Raw genomic sequence first — 13,494 nt, 5'->3', positions numbered from 1 at the left:
ATTCAGAACTGATTTATGCTTCACTTCTCAACAGAAAATTAGCATCTCAGAATTTTAATCATCTTTAAATTAGGTACTTTTTTGTTGTTTTTGCTATGAAGCAATAGCTCTCCAAATGTTCACACAGTGAATGTTCTGTGTTTGAGCAGCAGAGAAAGCACCTGAAGAAGGGAAGGGGAATGTGTAAGGAAAGAGAGGAGGCAGGGAGATGGAAAGTTGGGTTCTGGGATGGAGGATTAGGCAAAGTGAGTACAGATAAGGAAGAACTGCTGGGGAAGAACTGGGGGAAGAAAGAAGACTAGAAGGAGGGAACTTTGCAAGAAATAAAGGGCTGGAGAGAACAGAAGGAGGGCAGCAGGAGGGCTGGACAGGTAAACAAGAAAATGTTTAAATACAGGTGGGCCTCATTATCCGCGGGGTTCCATTGAGTCAATGGGAATGTGGGGGTTAAGTTCCCAGACTAACATCTCCCAAACCGCCCCCAGAATGTGAAAATGGACCAAATAAAATTGCTCTAGAGGTCTTCTGCCACCCAGAAGTGCCCCTCAAATGGTCCCCAAAAGACCCCTAAAGTAATGTGTCTTTTTACATTTTTCTTTTCTTTTCTTTTTTGCTAAATGAACTACAAAATGGTTCCTGTGAACATAATGGTGTCTGGAAATTACCTCTGTAGCCATTTCCGGCCTTCTAGGAGCCACAGATACATGAATTTTAACGCTTTCATATCCCAGATAAGGAGGTCAGATGTCTATGTGAGAACATCATTTTGTTGTTCTCTACATTAAAAGAATCTGTTTTCAATTCCCTCTTGATACAACAACCCTATGAGATATACAGAAGAGAATATTCTAAACTTCAAGTGTCTGTCTAGTCAAAACATGAAATGCCAAATTAGTTTTAGACATCTGGCACTTCTACATTTTCATCTAACCTCCAATGAAGGTCCCTGAGCGACACAATCCATAACTGGCTTGGGCAATATCCTCTCCTTGTATCTTGTGGAGAGTACAAGATTACCCACTGGGCATGTCTGTCTGACATCTGTGTGTGATCGTAACACTTGAGTAGGATATATGTATATAAAGTCTAACCTGTGTAGACTCAAATCAGGCAGTTGATTTCTGGCTCTTTGGAGGGGAAATAAACTAGGGTTGTGCATGGAACTGACAGGGGCCAGTTCGAAGGCGGGAGGGATAACTGTAAGGGTGGGGGAGGATGCACTTACCCACCCACCCCACACACACTGCATTTTGCCCACCAGCACTCTCTGTAAAACTGGTCCAGCAGGGCAGCAGCATACCTTCCTGCCGTCCCATCCTCTCCTCGGACCAGAAGTGACTGGAAGTAGCCCATGCACATGCACACTTCAGGCATGTGCATGCACACGTTGCACTCACTCATGCAAATGTCGGGTGTGCGTGCGATGTGCTCACTCACATGGGCTACTTCTGGTCACTTCCAGTCTGAGGGGAGGATGCAGAGAGGTGGCAGGGAGGTACACTGCCGCCCCGCCGAACCAGTTTTACAGAGAGTGCCAGCAGGGGAAATGCAGCGGGTGGGGGAGTGCTCCCTCCCCCATTTTCAAAGTTACACACACACCCCACCTTCGAACAGGTGTTCAAACCTGTTCAGGCCTCCGAACAGGTTCGTGCGCATCCCTAAAATAAACTACATTATTTAAGATTACATGTATTATCTTGTACATACACGTAGTCTTATGCCCATGCATAATACTCTGGGGATGACAGAGATGAGAGATGTGCATCTGATTTGCTGGGCAGGAAGATGCAATCTCATTTCCTCACTCATGTAGGGAGAAGGTAGGTTGGAATATCAGCTGAAATGGGCCCCACTTCATCCTTTGCACAAAAAGGGGACGGGGGAAGAGATAGTTTTAATAGCATTAAAACAAGTATTTAAGATTAAACATCCAACTCTCTCTCAGCCTAATTTAACTGCCAGTATTAAGCAGTGGTGGGAGGAAAGGGGCAAGAGCAGGACAGTTACTGTGATTTCAAAACCTGGCATCAAATGTCATATACTGTTCAAATAAATGAATGATATTTAGAACTGGGTAATGAAACTATTTCTTTGCTGACATTGTTTTTCTATAAACCATCAAATTTGGGTGGCCAGCAGTTTGGGAACTTTTTTTGAATTTCTGGGGAAAGTGTGATTCCGGTTCTAGTTTTCAAGTTAAACCATATTTGCCCAGTAGAAGTAATCAGATTAATCCGAATGCTATTATAATATATTATTGATATATCAATCGGTACTAAATTGCTGCTTCTAATTTGGTCAATTGTTGCTGCTTGCTTTTTGAAAATATTCTCAATTGTTAGGACATTATGTAACTCAATAAAATCCTGCTCTGCTTGCAAATATTGTGCTGATTCTGTTTAATAATCTGAATAACCTATTTGGTAGATTGTAGGAAAAACCAAAACTTCAAAGTCAGGCACTAAATCAATACTATTATCTGCACTTGGTTCAAATGATAGGTGACTTTAGCAAGAGATCTAAAGAGGGATGTGGTGATTCAGGGGTATAGCTATAATTGAGTAGATGGGTTCAAAGAACCTGGGGCCCCAAGCTCCTGAGGGGGCCCCAGCTCCACCCCTCCCTATTTTCTTCATTATCTCCCTCGCTCCAAGGGGCCAGGGAGAGGGGTTAACACTGGCCCCCTCTCCTCTAGCTACCACCCTGTGGTGATTCTAATTCAGGTGTGATTTTAAGATGTCTTGCATAGCATTTTCAGTCCCATGGATGGAATCCAAAACCTTTATGATGCAGTCCCTAGGCACAACATTACTGATGTTTCTTTGTAATATGCACTAGAAAGTCTTTAGCATTTAATCAGATTTATTCCTTGTGTTTCTTCTCTTCCCTTTCTCAATATGCTCCTGTCTTCCTACCTACTTTTCCTAAATAACTGCTACCTTGCTTTAAACTATAAATGATGTACACACTGGTACTTCCTTCAATCTTCTGGGGAAATCAGACTAAACATCAGTGCCTTTCTGTTGAGCAGTCTACCATCTTTATGCTTTCTCAGACTTCGAACAGTCTAAGTTTCTAATGGAGCAAAAGGTGATTTTTTTCATGCCTTTCTGCATGCTTGGCCATTTCATTCAGAGGAATTTAAAAAGTGTGTTCAGTCGCAAGCTGTTTGTCATACTTGGTGTCCCCAAAAGTTTCTGTCATATCATAAGTAATTATTGTGCATCGTCTTTTTCATTCTTTTTATGTAAACTATATAATAGAGTATCTTCATCACAAGACCTGTCTTTTTAAAATACTAGACATTTTTATAGATGGTTGCATATCGTGTTTGCAACCATCTAAATTGACAGTTTACCACACAAAGATGTGATAGGAGTACGTAAATACAAGGGGGTGGTTCAAATGCAATGATGGTCTGGTATTCAGTGTATGAGCATGACCCCTCAGAGTCACAAGCTCCCCCTTCCCTCCCTCATGCAACTTTTTCCTAACTCATATCCTAGTTTGCGGTAAATCAAATTTTGCCATTTTGTCTTCAATTGGCAAATTATGGTTTGGGCTTGCCCTGCAAACCAGGATCAGAAACCACGATAGTTTATGCTTGTTCTGGCTTAAAGTATTTTTGTTAGAGATTATTCTCGAGTGGTTCTCTGTCCATCTTGATGTACAAAATCGACTTTTTCTAAATTCATTAAACAGTACTTTGCACTGTTCAACTGTCACCTCTGAGGGTGGTAAACAAGAACATTGTTCTGATTATGCAGGGTTTTTTTAATTGACTCTCTATTTTGTTTCTGTTTTCAGAAGGTTGAAAATTGGTACATATGCAAACTGCTTCTCTTTGGGCTGTTGTAATCAATGTTTCTGCAAAAACTTTGGAGGAATCTGGGTTTTTTTTTTGTAAGCTACAAGCCAAATTCTGTTTCCTTTGCTGATTCAAGATTATTCCATGGTGTCAGCCAGAGTACTTGCCTGATATAATCTTACACTGGAAATTGCATGTATAGTTCTTTTCTCATGTATGACTTATCACATACAATTATTCATTTTTATTATAAAATTATTAGAGTTAATTTCTACTTTACATTCTTCCTTTCTGTTCCCAACATTAAGAAATGTAGTGCTTAAATACTGTGCTTTAAATGTTTCATTTAAACTTGCTGACAGTTTTTCAGCTTTAAATTTTCAAATTACTGAAATGTTAGATTTATTTAAATTTCTCTACTTACGTTAACTACCTCAAGTAACTCAAAAGGTGTCTATAGTTCAAAAGTGATTAAGAAGTCAAACATTATATTTGGATATAATGCAAAATACTGTGTTATTTTTGTTTTCATTGCATCCATATGTACTTTGTTATAAAACCTTTTTCTATTTCCTGTAACGGTCAGAAATTATTGATTACATTGACAGGACTGTAGAATTTCCTTGTTTAAACCATGCAAGACTGACGTTACTATGTAAAGTGTTTTTAGCATTGCAGAAACTGCCAAGTTCTTTCAGAAAATATGAGATTACTTCTTACAATATTTTGTTGAATCCCTTGACATAATTAGTTATGGTGCTACCTATAACTATTTCTTCCATGTAGTAATGAGTTTGAGCATATAGATTATTGTTATCTTTTTCAATCCATAGACATATTGGCTGTGTCCTCACAATTATGGCAATCCTGGTTAAAGAGTTACCACATTTAACCAAGTTAGATAACCAGAAACTGATCCTGATTATCTATCCTGGTTAAATGTGGTTTAACCACAGTGGTTTGACCAGGATTGCTTGGAAAATTTGTGTTCTCTCAACCAGTTCTGCGGGGCTCAGCAGTCCTGGTTAACCCTTGTCTAGGGAGCAAGAGGTTGCTGGTTCAAATCCCCACTGGTATGTTTCCCAGACTATGGGAAACACCTATATTGGGCAGCAGTGATATAGGAAGATGCTGAAAGGCATCATCTCATACTACATGGGAGGAGGCAATGGTAAAACCCTCCTGTATTCTACCAAAGACAACCACATGGCTCTGTGGGCGCCAAGAGTCGACATTGACTCAGTGGTACAACTTTACTTTTATCTTTAGGATTGCCATGATTGTGAGAATGCAGCCATTATAAGTTCACCTTCTTCAAACAGTAGAACAGATTGTTTATAGAACAAGATCCATTTGCTACAGTGATAAATATTGTAGGATCAGCCAACTCTAAATTGTTCTTTCAGAAAGAGTACTCTGATTATAATACTATGTTTGAGGGCACTGTAACCTCCTGTAGTTTAACCAATGAAGGCTCTTCTTAAGTGCATGATTAGTTCCCCCTGCAGATATAAAAACCAAAGTCTTAATGAATATAAACCCTTAGTAAACTATGATACAATGACAATTTATTGATAATTGATCTTTAAACCTCCTAAGATTTTTAGCAGTATTGACAATTTGGCATATTTTAACCACCTTAATGCTACAGTTTGCATTTTTCCTCTCTTTTACCTTGAGCTGTTAATACTTGAGCTTGCAGTCTCAGTGTTTTTCCTCATCCTTGCAGAAGAGTATGAAACATAAAACAACTCTAAATGCACTGGCGAACAACGATGGGCCACTCCTTGAAGGAACCCTTTCTGCTTCCGAGGCATAATTAGATCATTGATGATAGGTAACAGTATTGCACGTGTTACCATTTTGGTAATTTCTATTGGTGTGCTGTGATGTTTTCAGAAAGAAAACTGTTTCCTCCAGAGTTTTTGCTGTGCTTTTCAGAATGAAAGGTAGTTGCTGGGAGTTTTGATATTATAGTTTGTGTTTGATGTACTTCATAACACAGGTAAGTTTTGTGGTCATATTTGTTGTGTGTTTCAGTTGTCAATATGGAGCTTTTCTGGAAAGGCTGAAGTTTAAGAAACAACTTATTTTGTTTTGATGTTGACATGGATTTTAATTGGTCTTTGTGCATAATTGCAGCCTTAATGAAATATGAATTTCTAGCTGTTAGTCACTACTGAGTTGTTTGACCTGCACTTCAAATGAGTGGTTGTGCTATAGGCATAAATCACAAATATGAAGTAAACTTCAGTTTTGTTTGTATTCATATTAAATTACTGCCTAGTAACGTTGGCTTGAACAAAATTCAAAGTACATTTTTTTCCTCACCCGCTGTGGTATAACTTCCATACATTGCTAATCCATGATGTTGTAGGTTGTGCCTTCTTATTCTCCTGCTAGTACCCTTGGCTAGAATTATGATCAAGCAAAATTAACAAGGTACAAATCTTCAACCTACATCACTAAGGATCTGTGCAAGATAAAAACCACGAATTTCAAAGAAACTTATTAGGACTGATTTGTATATTTGTGTAAAAAACTATATCTATCTATCTATCTATATTACATTTATATCCTGCTTTTCCTCTGAGGGGCTCAGAGCAGTATACATGCTTATTTTTATCCTCACAACAATCCTGTGAGGTAGGTTAGGCTGAGAGATAAATGACTGGCCCAGAGTCAACTAATGAGTTTCATGGTTGAATGGAGATTCGAACTCTGGTCTTCCTCGTCCTAGTCCAAAACTCTAACCACTATGCTAGCAAAATGCACAAGCATCTAAATCCTTCACTCTTCCCTTCAGGGAACTTTTGCACACTTTCATTTTGTAAGTCACAAGAAGTAACAAGGAGCAGAAGCACAAACACAAATGCATTCCCAAATTTATTTCGAGTGATTAGTGTTAAATGCAAAGCAATCTTCAGAAAGCTAAACATTGTAATCCCAATGTGCAAATGATCAGGATTCCTAGAATACCTTCCACCCATCAGTATGCTTTCTCATCAGGTTGGGAAAATATGTTCACATTCCTTTCCATTTGTAAAAGAGCCTGTAGTCTGAATTTGTACAGTTCACTTTTACCTTCTCTGGATGCTGCCCTCTTGTCCCCACTTATTCTGCTGTTGATACAGAATATCACAGCCTAGAGTCTTCTCTGCTGTCAGTCTGGGAACATGACATGGGAAGTATAACTGAACTATCAGATTTAAAGTGATTCACATGATCACTCTGTTTTGAAATGTTGAAGAAAATGTCAAGGATATCAGTCATCCAAAGATCAAAAGATTATCAGACACACAAAAGGCAACAATAAAGAGTGACTCAAAAGCGAGCATCTTTCTATTTCCATCAAGCACAATATTAACAACAAATTACAATGTATGTCAACAGTCATTGTCAACAGTCCCTATCATTTCAACATACCTGCGCCTTACCTGAGACATTCTCTTCATTTTAAACTTGTAAAATAATTTTCTCTAATTGGTAATTTATAGCCATATTGCCCCTTCGAGCTGATATACCACATTAAAGCCTTTTAGTAGTGACTGTGATGACTGCTTCATATTTTGTTGTTTGATTTTTTTGGCAGAATTCATCAAGTCATGGTCGGGACCATCTTTCAGAATTCACACCTCTCGCCTCTCTGAAAAGTCCAAGATACAGGAGCAATGACCACAAGAATTCCCCAGCAAGAAGGTCTAGTTCTCATTCTAAAAAAACAATGTTTACACATTGGAAAAACAATAATTATTCAATACTCCCATCTATCTTTGGCTATTCCAATAAGCGTTGCAATTCCAATGAGGAGTACTACTATAGGGGTTCAGGTTTGGAAACATCTCTGTGACAGATCACCAACTCAAGCCTTTAAGATCTATTTCCCCCTTTTTAAAAAATCTGCAAATGAGCATTTAACAGCACTGATTGATATTTTGTTGGCTTTTGCTGCCTGGTGTTAATTCTGACAAACTGAATCAAGAACACAGAACATAATTCCTTCCAGGAGTATTGGCCTTTCTTTTTATGACACTTTTCAACTGTTGCAACAATGGATTGTCTACACAGTCTGGTACTGTGAGAATGAACAGCACTAAAAAAACCTACTTCATTCTGTCAAGAGCATTGTGTGTTTGTTGTTTCTCTGTCATTCTCTCATTCTTTACTAATTGAAATGTATTGCTTCAGTAAATGATCCTCTTGGGAGACCAATGGTTTAAATGTTTCAGTCACAAAAGCAATCATCTCAGTTCCCTAGTGAAAGTCACTGAGAGCATATTAACAGGTGCTGTATCTGACTTGTCTTTGTCCTTTCTTTGCTCTTTCTGTAGAACAAACTGGTGTTTCCTCTGTGCAAATCTGGTTTCAAGAAACACTCTCTAATATCCATTTTGTTGTAAGTCGCCAAGTAGGACTGTATGTGATTTAAGATCGTTTTCCCCCTGTAGACCAATACATTTTCACGTAGACTCTCTACAGATTTTAAGAAGTCAAGCTGGTTATCAGAAGGGTAAAGTGACCACTACAGGTATTGCATTGCAGATAATTACTGAATTTAAGAATTCAGCCTTCGATGTTCTTAGAAACTTGTTGATAATAAATGAACCAGTGTTCAACTATGTTGCTACCTCTGACCTAGATGTGGATGTGTGAGGAAGCATTTTGCCACGCTAAGCTTTTTCCTGTAGGAAAAAGGAAGGAAGTAATTGGTTCCTTAACGACTTCACAGGACACTTTATTTAGATGTGGTTGCTAAATTTTTAATTTGAATTTTAAAAAGAGCATTGGGAACAAAAAAGACTTACAGAAGGCTACTGTATTACAAAGATACAGCTTTGTGACTACTAATATTTGTTAATAACCACTAGGTGGTGTTTTTCCTCTCTTTGAATGTGGATTCAACCATCCTTCAGGAAAATAAATGCATATAATTATACAGAAGCTGTGTGAATACAAAAGCTGTATCAATTATTTCCAAACCTTACAGCCAGCTTGTACTTCAGCTCCATCTGTGGCTCTAGTTTTGCTTTGTACTGGTTGTGATAGTAGGAGAGACATATACCTGTCTTGTTTATTTTCTCCCAGTGTTTTATTTAGGGTGTCTGCATTTCTGTGTGGAAAACATAGAGGTTCCCGATCATCTTCCTCAACTAGTGATGAGAGGACATCGCATTTTGAAAATCAAATTGTGAAAACTTCATTATACCAAAGACCGGGGAGAAAATAGTCTGGCCCTAGTTTCCATACTTCTGTCCTTTCACCCCTTACAATGCACAACACCCCCAGCATCATCTCTGTCATCTCTACTCTTTTCAGTTTCAGTGTTGGTCACATTCTGATAGAAATATACCTAAAGTTAATATTTATTTGACACTGAATACTTGAATGTTGGATAAATTGTCCCCTACATAAAACACTGGTTGCAAATATATATATATATATATATACACACACACACATATTTTTTAAAAAAACTTGATATGGGTATTGATTTTATATCTGTAGTAGTGACAAATCTCCTGTTTGGGTATAGTTAACAGAGTTATTGTTAATGTATTTTTTAGAAATCTTAAAATTGCCTTTGCACTGAAATATTTTTCAATACTGTAGCTATTTATATATCTGTTTTACGCATACATTTGTTAACACACCATTTCTATTTTTTTTTAAGTGTATGTTTTAGAGGATTTTTTATACTTATGAGTTTTGGATCTTCAGAATTTAGCCTATAGTGGAATTGTGAAAGATTGTTGAAATTTTGACAAATGTTAAAATTAGAAATAGGTTATCGCAGATTCATCCAAAGCTACTTTTTATTTTATTTTTATTTTGCTTGTGAATAGTAGCTTTTAATACAATACACTTTCTTCTTTCAACCAGCTGCTGCTACTATCATCCTTTATATTTTTGTTCCACAAGGCTTCATACCAGCTGCTTTTTTAAATTCCATCCTTTAGCCTTAAATAAGAAGAATCTTGCTTGATGTTCTGAAAATGCTGCATTCCTGCTCTGCCTACTAACAAAAGAGTTTACTATAAACTTCTTACAACTCAACTGTTCCCTAAAAATTAATGATATTTTTACTGGCTAAAACATGTAATTTTAGCTGTTGATTATTTATTATTAGTTGTTGTAGTAGTATTGCTTTTAGGGGGGAAAGAGAAGTTGTTTTGCATTTAAAGGGGCTGTTCTGCTTCCATTGAACAATTGGAACTTAAAAATAATCCTGTAAATGAAAAACAAACCAAAAACTCACGAGGGTTCCGTTCCTTGCCTACTGCCACTAGCATAGTGTAGTGGTTAGAGTGCTGAACTAGGACCGGGGAGACCCAAGTTCAAATCCCCATTCAGCCATAATACTTGCTGGGTGACTCTGGGCCGGTCACGTCTCTCTCAGCCTAACCTACTTCACAGGGTTGTTGTGAGGAGAAACTTAAGTATGTAGTACACTGCTCTGGGCTCCTTGGAGGAAGAGCGGGATATAAAATGTAAATAAACAAACAAATAAATAATAGTGTGAGTAACAAGGCATTAGGGCTATGGGGAAAGGGGGGTTAGGTTCTAGGATGTAGGGGGGAAATTTTTGATGTGGCAAAACAGCCCCCAAACAACCTGAAACTCATCATGGTGTGCTCTGTGGGTCCCCACTGTGCCCAGGAATACCCTCCAAGGAGTGCAATGCCCCCCCAAAACATGAAAAATCACAGGGGAAAGAATTTTTTTAAAAAGCCATAAAATGGCGTCTCCTACCTCCTCTGGGCTCTGTGAAACAAAATGGCAGCTGGAAGTGACCTCCACAGTCACTTCTGGCCCTCTAGGAACCACGGATATGTGGGTTTTAACCCCTTCATATCCACAGATACTGAAAAGGTGTGTCAATGAGACATCCTGCGGATACAAGGAACAGTGAATAGCAAGGTTCTCCTCTATAGGCCTAGTTTGCAGTTCTTTATTCCCTTTTTTTATCATATACAAGAAAATGCAATATGTTGTAGCCCAGGAGTTCCCAACATGTGGTATGCCAGATGCTGCTGAACTACAACTCCCATCATCCACAGCCACAAAAAATTGTAACTGGCGATGAGGCATACAATATCTGGAGTACCACAGGTTGGGAACCTAGTTGGTTCCAATCTAGAAATTACTGTGTGTGTAACAGCAGAACATGTCCTTGCAACTACAAAAAGGATCTACCTTGTAAAGAAAATGACAGCTGCTTTCAGTGTTGAGATGTAATCTGGATTTACTTCTCACACTGCAAACAGATGCTCAGAGGGTCTGACCTGGCAAAACTGGTCACCTGTTCAGTAGTATGCTGGTGATGCTCTTTGGTAGTGTATGTGGAAATCTTTTCCTGCATACTGGGATTCCAGAAGGGTGGTCTGCATTCAGAAACCTATTTCCATGAGCAGATCATCCTGTTGGACCAGGGAAAGAGTAAATTAGTCAGGGAATAGACAGGTATAACAATTGGTTGACAACAGAAGGAGTGTAACCTTAATCAGAAATGCAAAATCAATAGGCTTTGGCATTCATATTTATATGAAGAGATAAAATGCATTCTGTGCAACTCAAATTTCTTTTTCTGAACTATTGAACCTTTAAGCAAAAAAAAAAAAAAGAAGTATTGAATGCTTTAATGTGCTGGAACTGGTAGGCACCAACCAAATGTTCATGAAAGCTAAAAATGTACGTTCATTGAAGCTCACATATTCTTCAGAGTGGCTAGTACTAAGATTCAGTTCTTCTAATTTTCATGGTCCTAAGTATTATTTTGTTCTGGTATAAAAAGCTTACCATTTATTCTCCTGCTTGTATCAGTCTATTTATCCCACTATATTGCAAGTAGCAAAGGAAGAAAACTATATTAGTTTGCAAAATCAATGGGATCATGTTAAAAAGCTTTAATGGGAATTTGTCAAAGCATTATGAAAGAGAAGCATGTACTTGATTGTACATTGAACAATTGCATACATCAGTTTATATAGCTTTACCTCTGCAACAATTATATAGAACTTTAAATATACATTGTGTCTGCACTGTCATATACATTATGTCATGTGCACTGTCATTCTCAATACTCTTTCATTCTGCAATGTAAAGTAGAATTGGCAAAAAAAATGCTTTTGGGAATGGTGGAACATAGTAATCGGTGCATTAACCATTAAAAATAACTGTAGTCATCAGCACTAAATACTGATATGTATTTTTAAATGGTACAACGATAGGTGCATTTATCTGATAATGATTCAGCCTTCAAAACTACCGTTTAGTCTAATCTATAATACTTCATTAACTGGATCAAAGCAGTCTCAGATATTAAGAATACACACACACACACATACATGTGCATTAATGTAAAGTTTATTTTAAGTGCTGTTTTTAAACTTTCATTTCTGTAGATATCAAAACATGAATTCTTTATATTCATATTTTGGGACTTACTGTAGATTGTATAAAGCAGTAGATGTTTAAATCTGCTTGCAATAAAATAAAATTTACATATTTGTTTTGGGTTTTTTTTGTTAAGTGAGCAAAAATAGTCATTTAAGGGGAAAAGGGGAAAGTTTGTAATTTAAATAGAAAATGTCAAATTTGATAGGCATTTCATAGTTAAATGTGTTTGTATACTGAAAGCATTGCCTGATAAACTAAACTTTATTAATGAAGGAAATATGGGTACTTCGATGTGGTCAAATTTAAATCACTATGTAAGATGTTGGGAACTGCACTAGACATTTTCATTCCCCTTGTATTCAGGAACCAGTGAAGAGGTGGTGATATGCCTCAAACCCTTTGCAGAACAAACTTTGCTACACACATATTGCAGTACTTACATAGTTCAAAATCAACCCTGGAATCATGTTTGGCAGACTTGTGTCTGATCTTGACTAGATGACAGTGGACAGAGATCCAGCTCAGACATTCAAAGAAAGAATATGGTACTGTTATTATAAACAATTGGCACAAAAAGCATTTTAAGTTTCATGTGTGAAAATGTTTCTCAGCTGTTGTCATAACAAAATGCAGTTTAGTGCTTCCTTATCACTCTACTTGTTTTTTTATATAATTTAGAATAATTACTGTATTTTCTGGTAGAAAGGTCGCATCAGCATAAAAGTTGCACCATTGGGGAAAGGGCTGAAATTTTTAAAAAATCACATCAGAAACGCTGTTTCTGCGTAAAGGCCACAGCTAAAGCACCAAGTACACCCCAGTTTCCATTTTCCATAGACAACTGTTTGCACTCCACGTGGGGGCATTTCAGCCCCTTGCTTTCTCCCCCCCCCAAAAAAAGGTGATTGCTCAGGCAGGAATGACCAGGTAGGGCCTGTGGCGAGGCCATGGCCTTATTTAGTGGCCAGCATGAGCAGTCTTGAAGTGGAAATTAGAACGTGTTTACCTCCTTCTATTGCCAGCCCTGAAAGCTCTTCCCGGCAGTGGCAGAGGAGTGGCTCTGCCACTCAGCTGGAGCACACGATGCTTGGAAGAGTGGCTGCAGCTGAGTGGAAGAGCAGATCCTCCACCACTGCTGGGAGGAGCTTTGAGGGCTGGTGATAGAAGGAGGTAATCACCTCCTAATTTCCAGTTAAAGGTGCCTCCCACTGCCCCCACCCCCTCAGTGTCAGCTAAATACAGGTGAAACTCGGAAAATTAGAATATCGTGCAAAAGTCCATTAATTTCA

The 13,494-nt window shown here is 38.1% G+C and overlaps 1 protein-coding gene across 5 annotated transcripts in view; it reads left to right on the top strand.

The window, feature by feature from the left end:
• Positions 1 to 12,313, top strand: part of ATP11A (ATPase phospholipid transporting 11A) — a 180,412-nt gene extending 168,099 nt beyond the window's left edge. For 3 of the 5 annotated variants that reach the window (XM_053310213.1, XM_053310215.1, XM_053310214.1), the window contains one exon: positions 7,401 to 12,313. In XM_053310213.1, coding sequence (XP_053166188.1) covers positions 7,401 to 7,658 — 258 coding nt within the window. In that variant the 3' untranslated portion in view covers positions 7,659 to 12,313. Of the gene's footprint in view, positions 1 to 3,001; positions 3,091 to 7,400 lie in introns of all 5 variants that reach the window. The other 2 variants (XM_053310216.1, XM_053310217.1) reach the window with 1 other exon arrangement.
• Positions 12,314 to 13,494: the final 1,181 nt, after the last annotated feature.

Source organism: Hemicordylus capensis, chromosome 3 (assembly GCF_027244095.1).
Source record: "Hemicordylus capensis ecotype Gifberg chromosome 3, rHemCap1.1.pri, whole genome shotgun sequence".
In the NCBI taxonomy this organism is placed as follows: domain Eukaryota; kingdom Metazoa; phylum Chordata; class Lepidosauria; order Squamata; family Cordylidae; genus Hemicordylus; species Hemicordylus capensis.
This window is presented reverse-complemented; position numbering and strand designations above follow the sequence as displayed.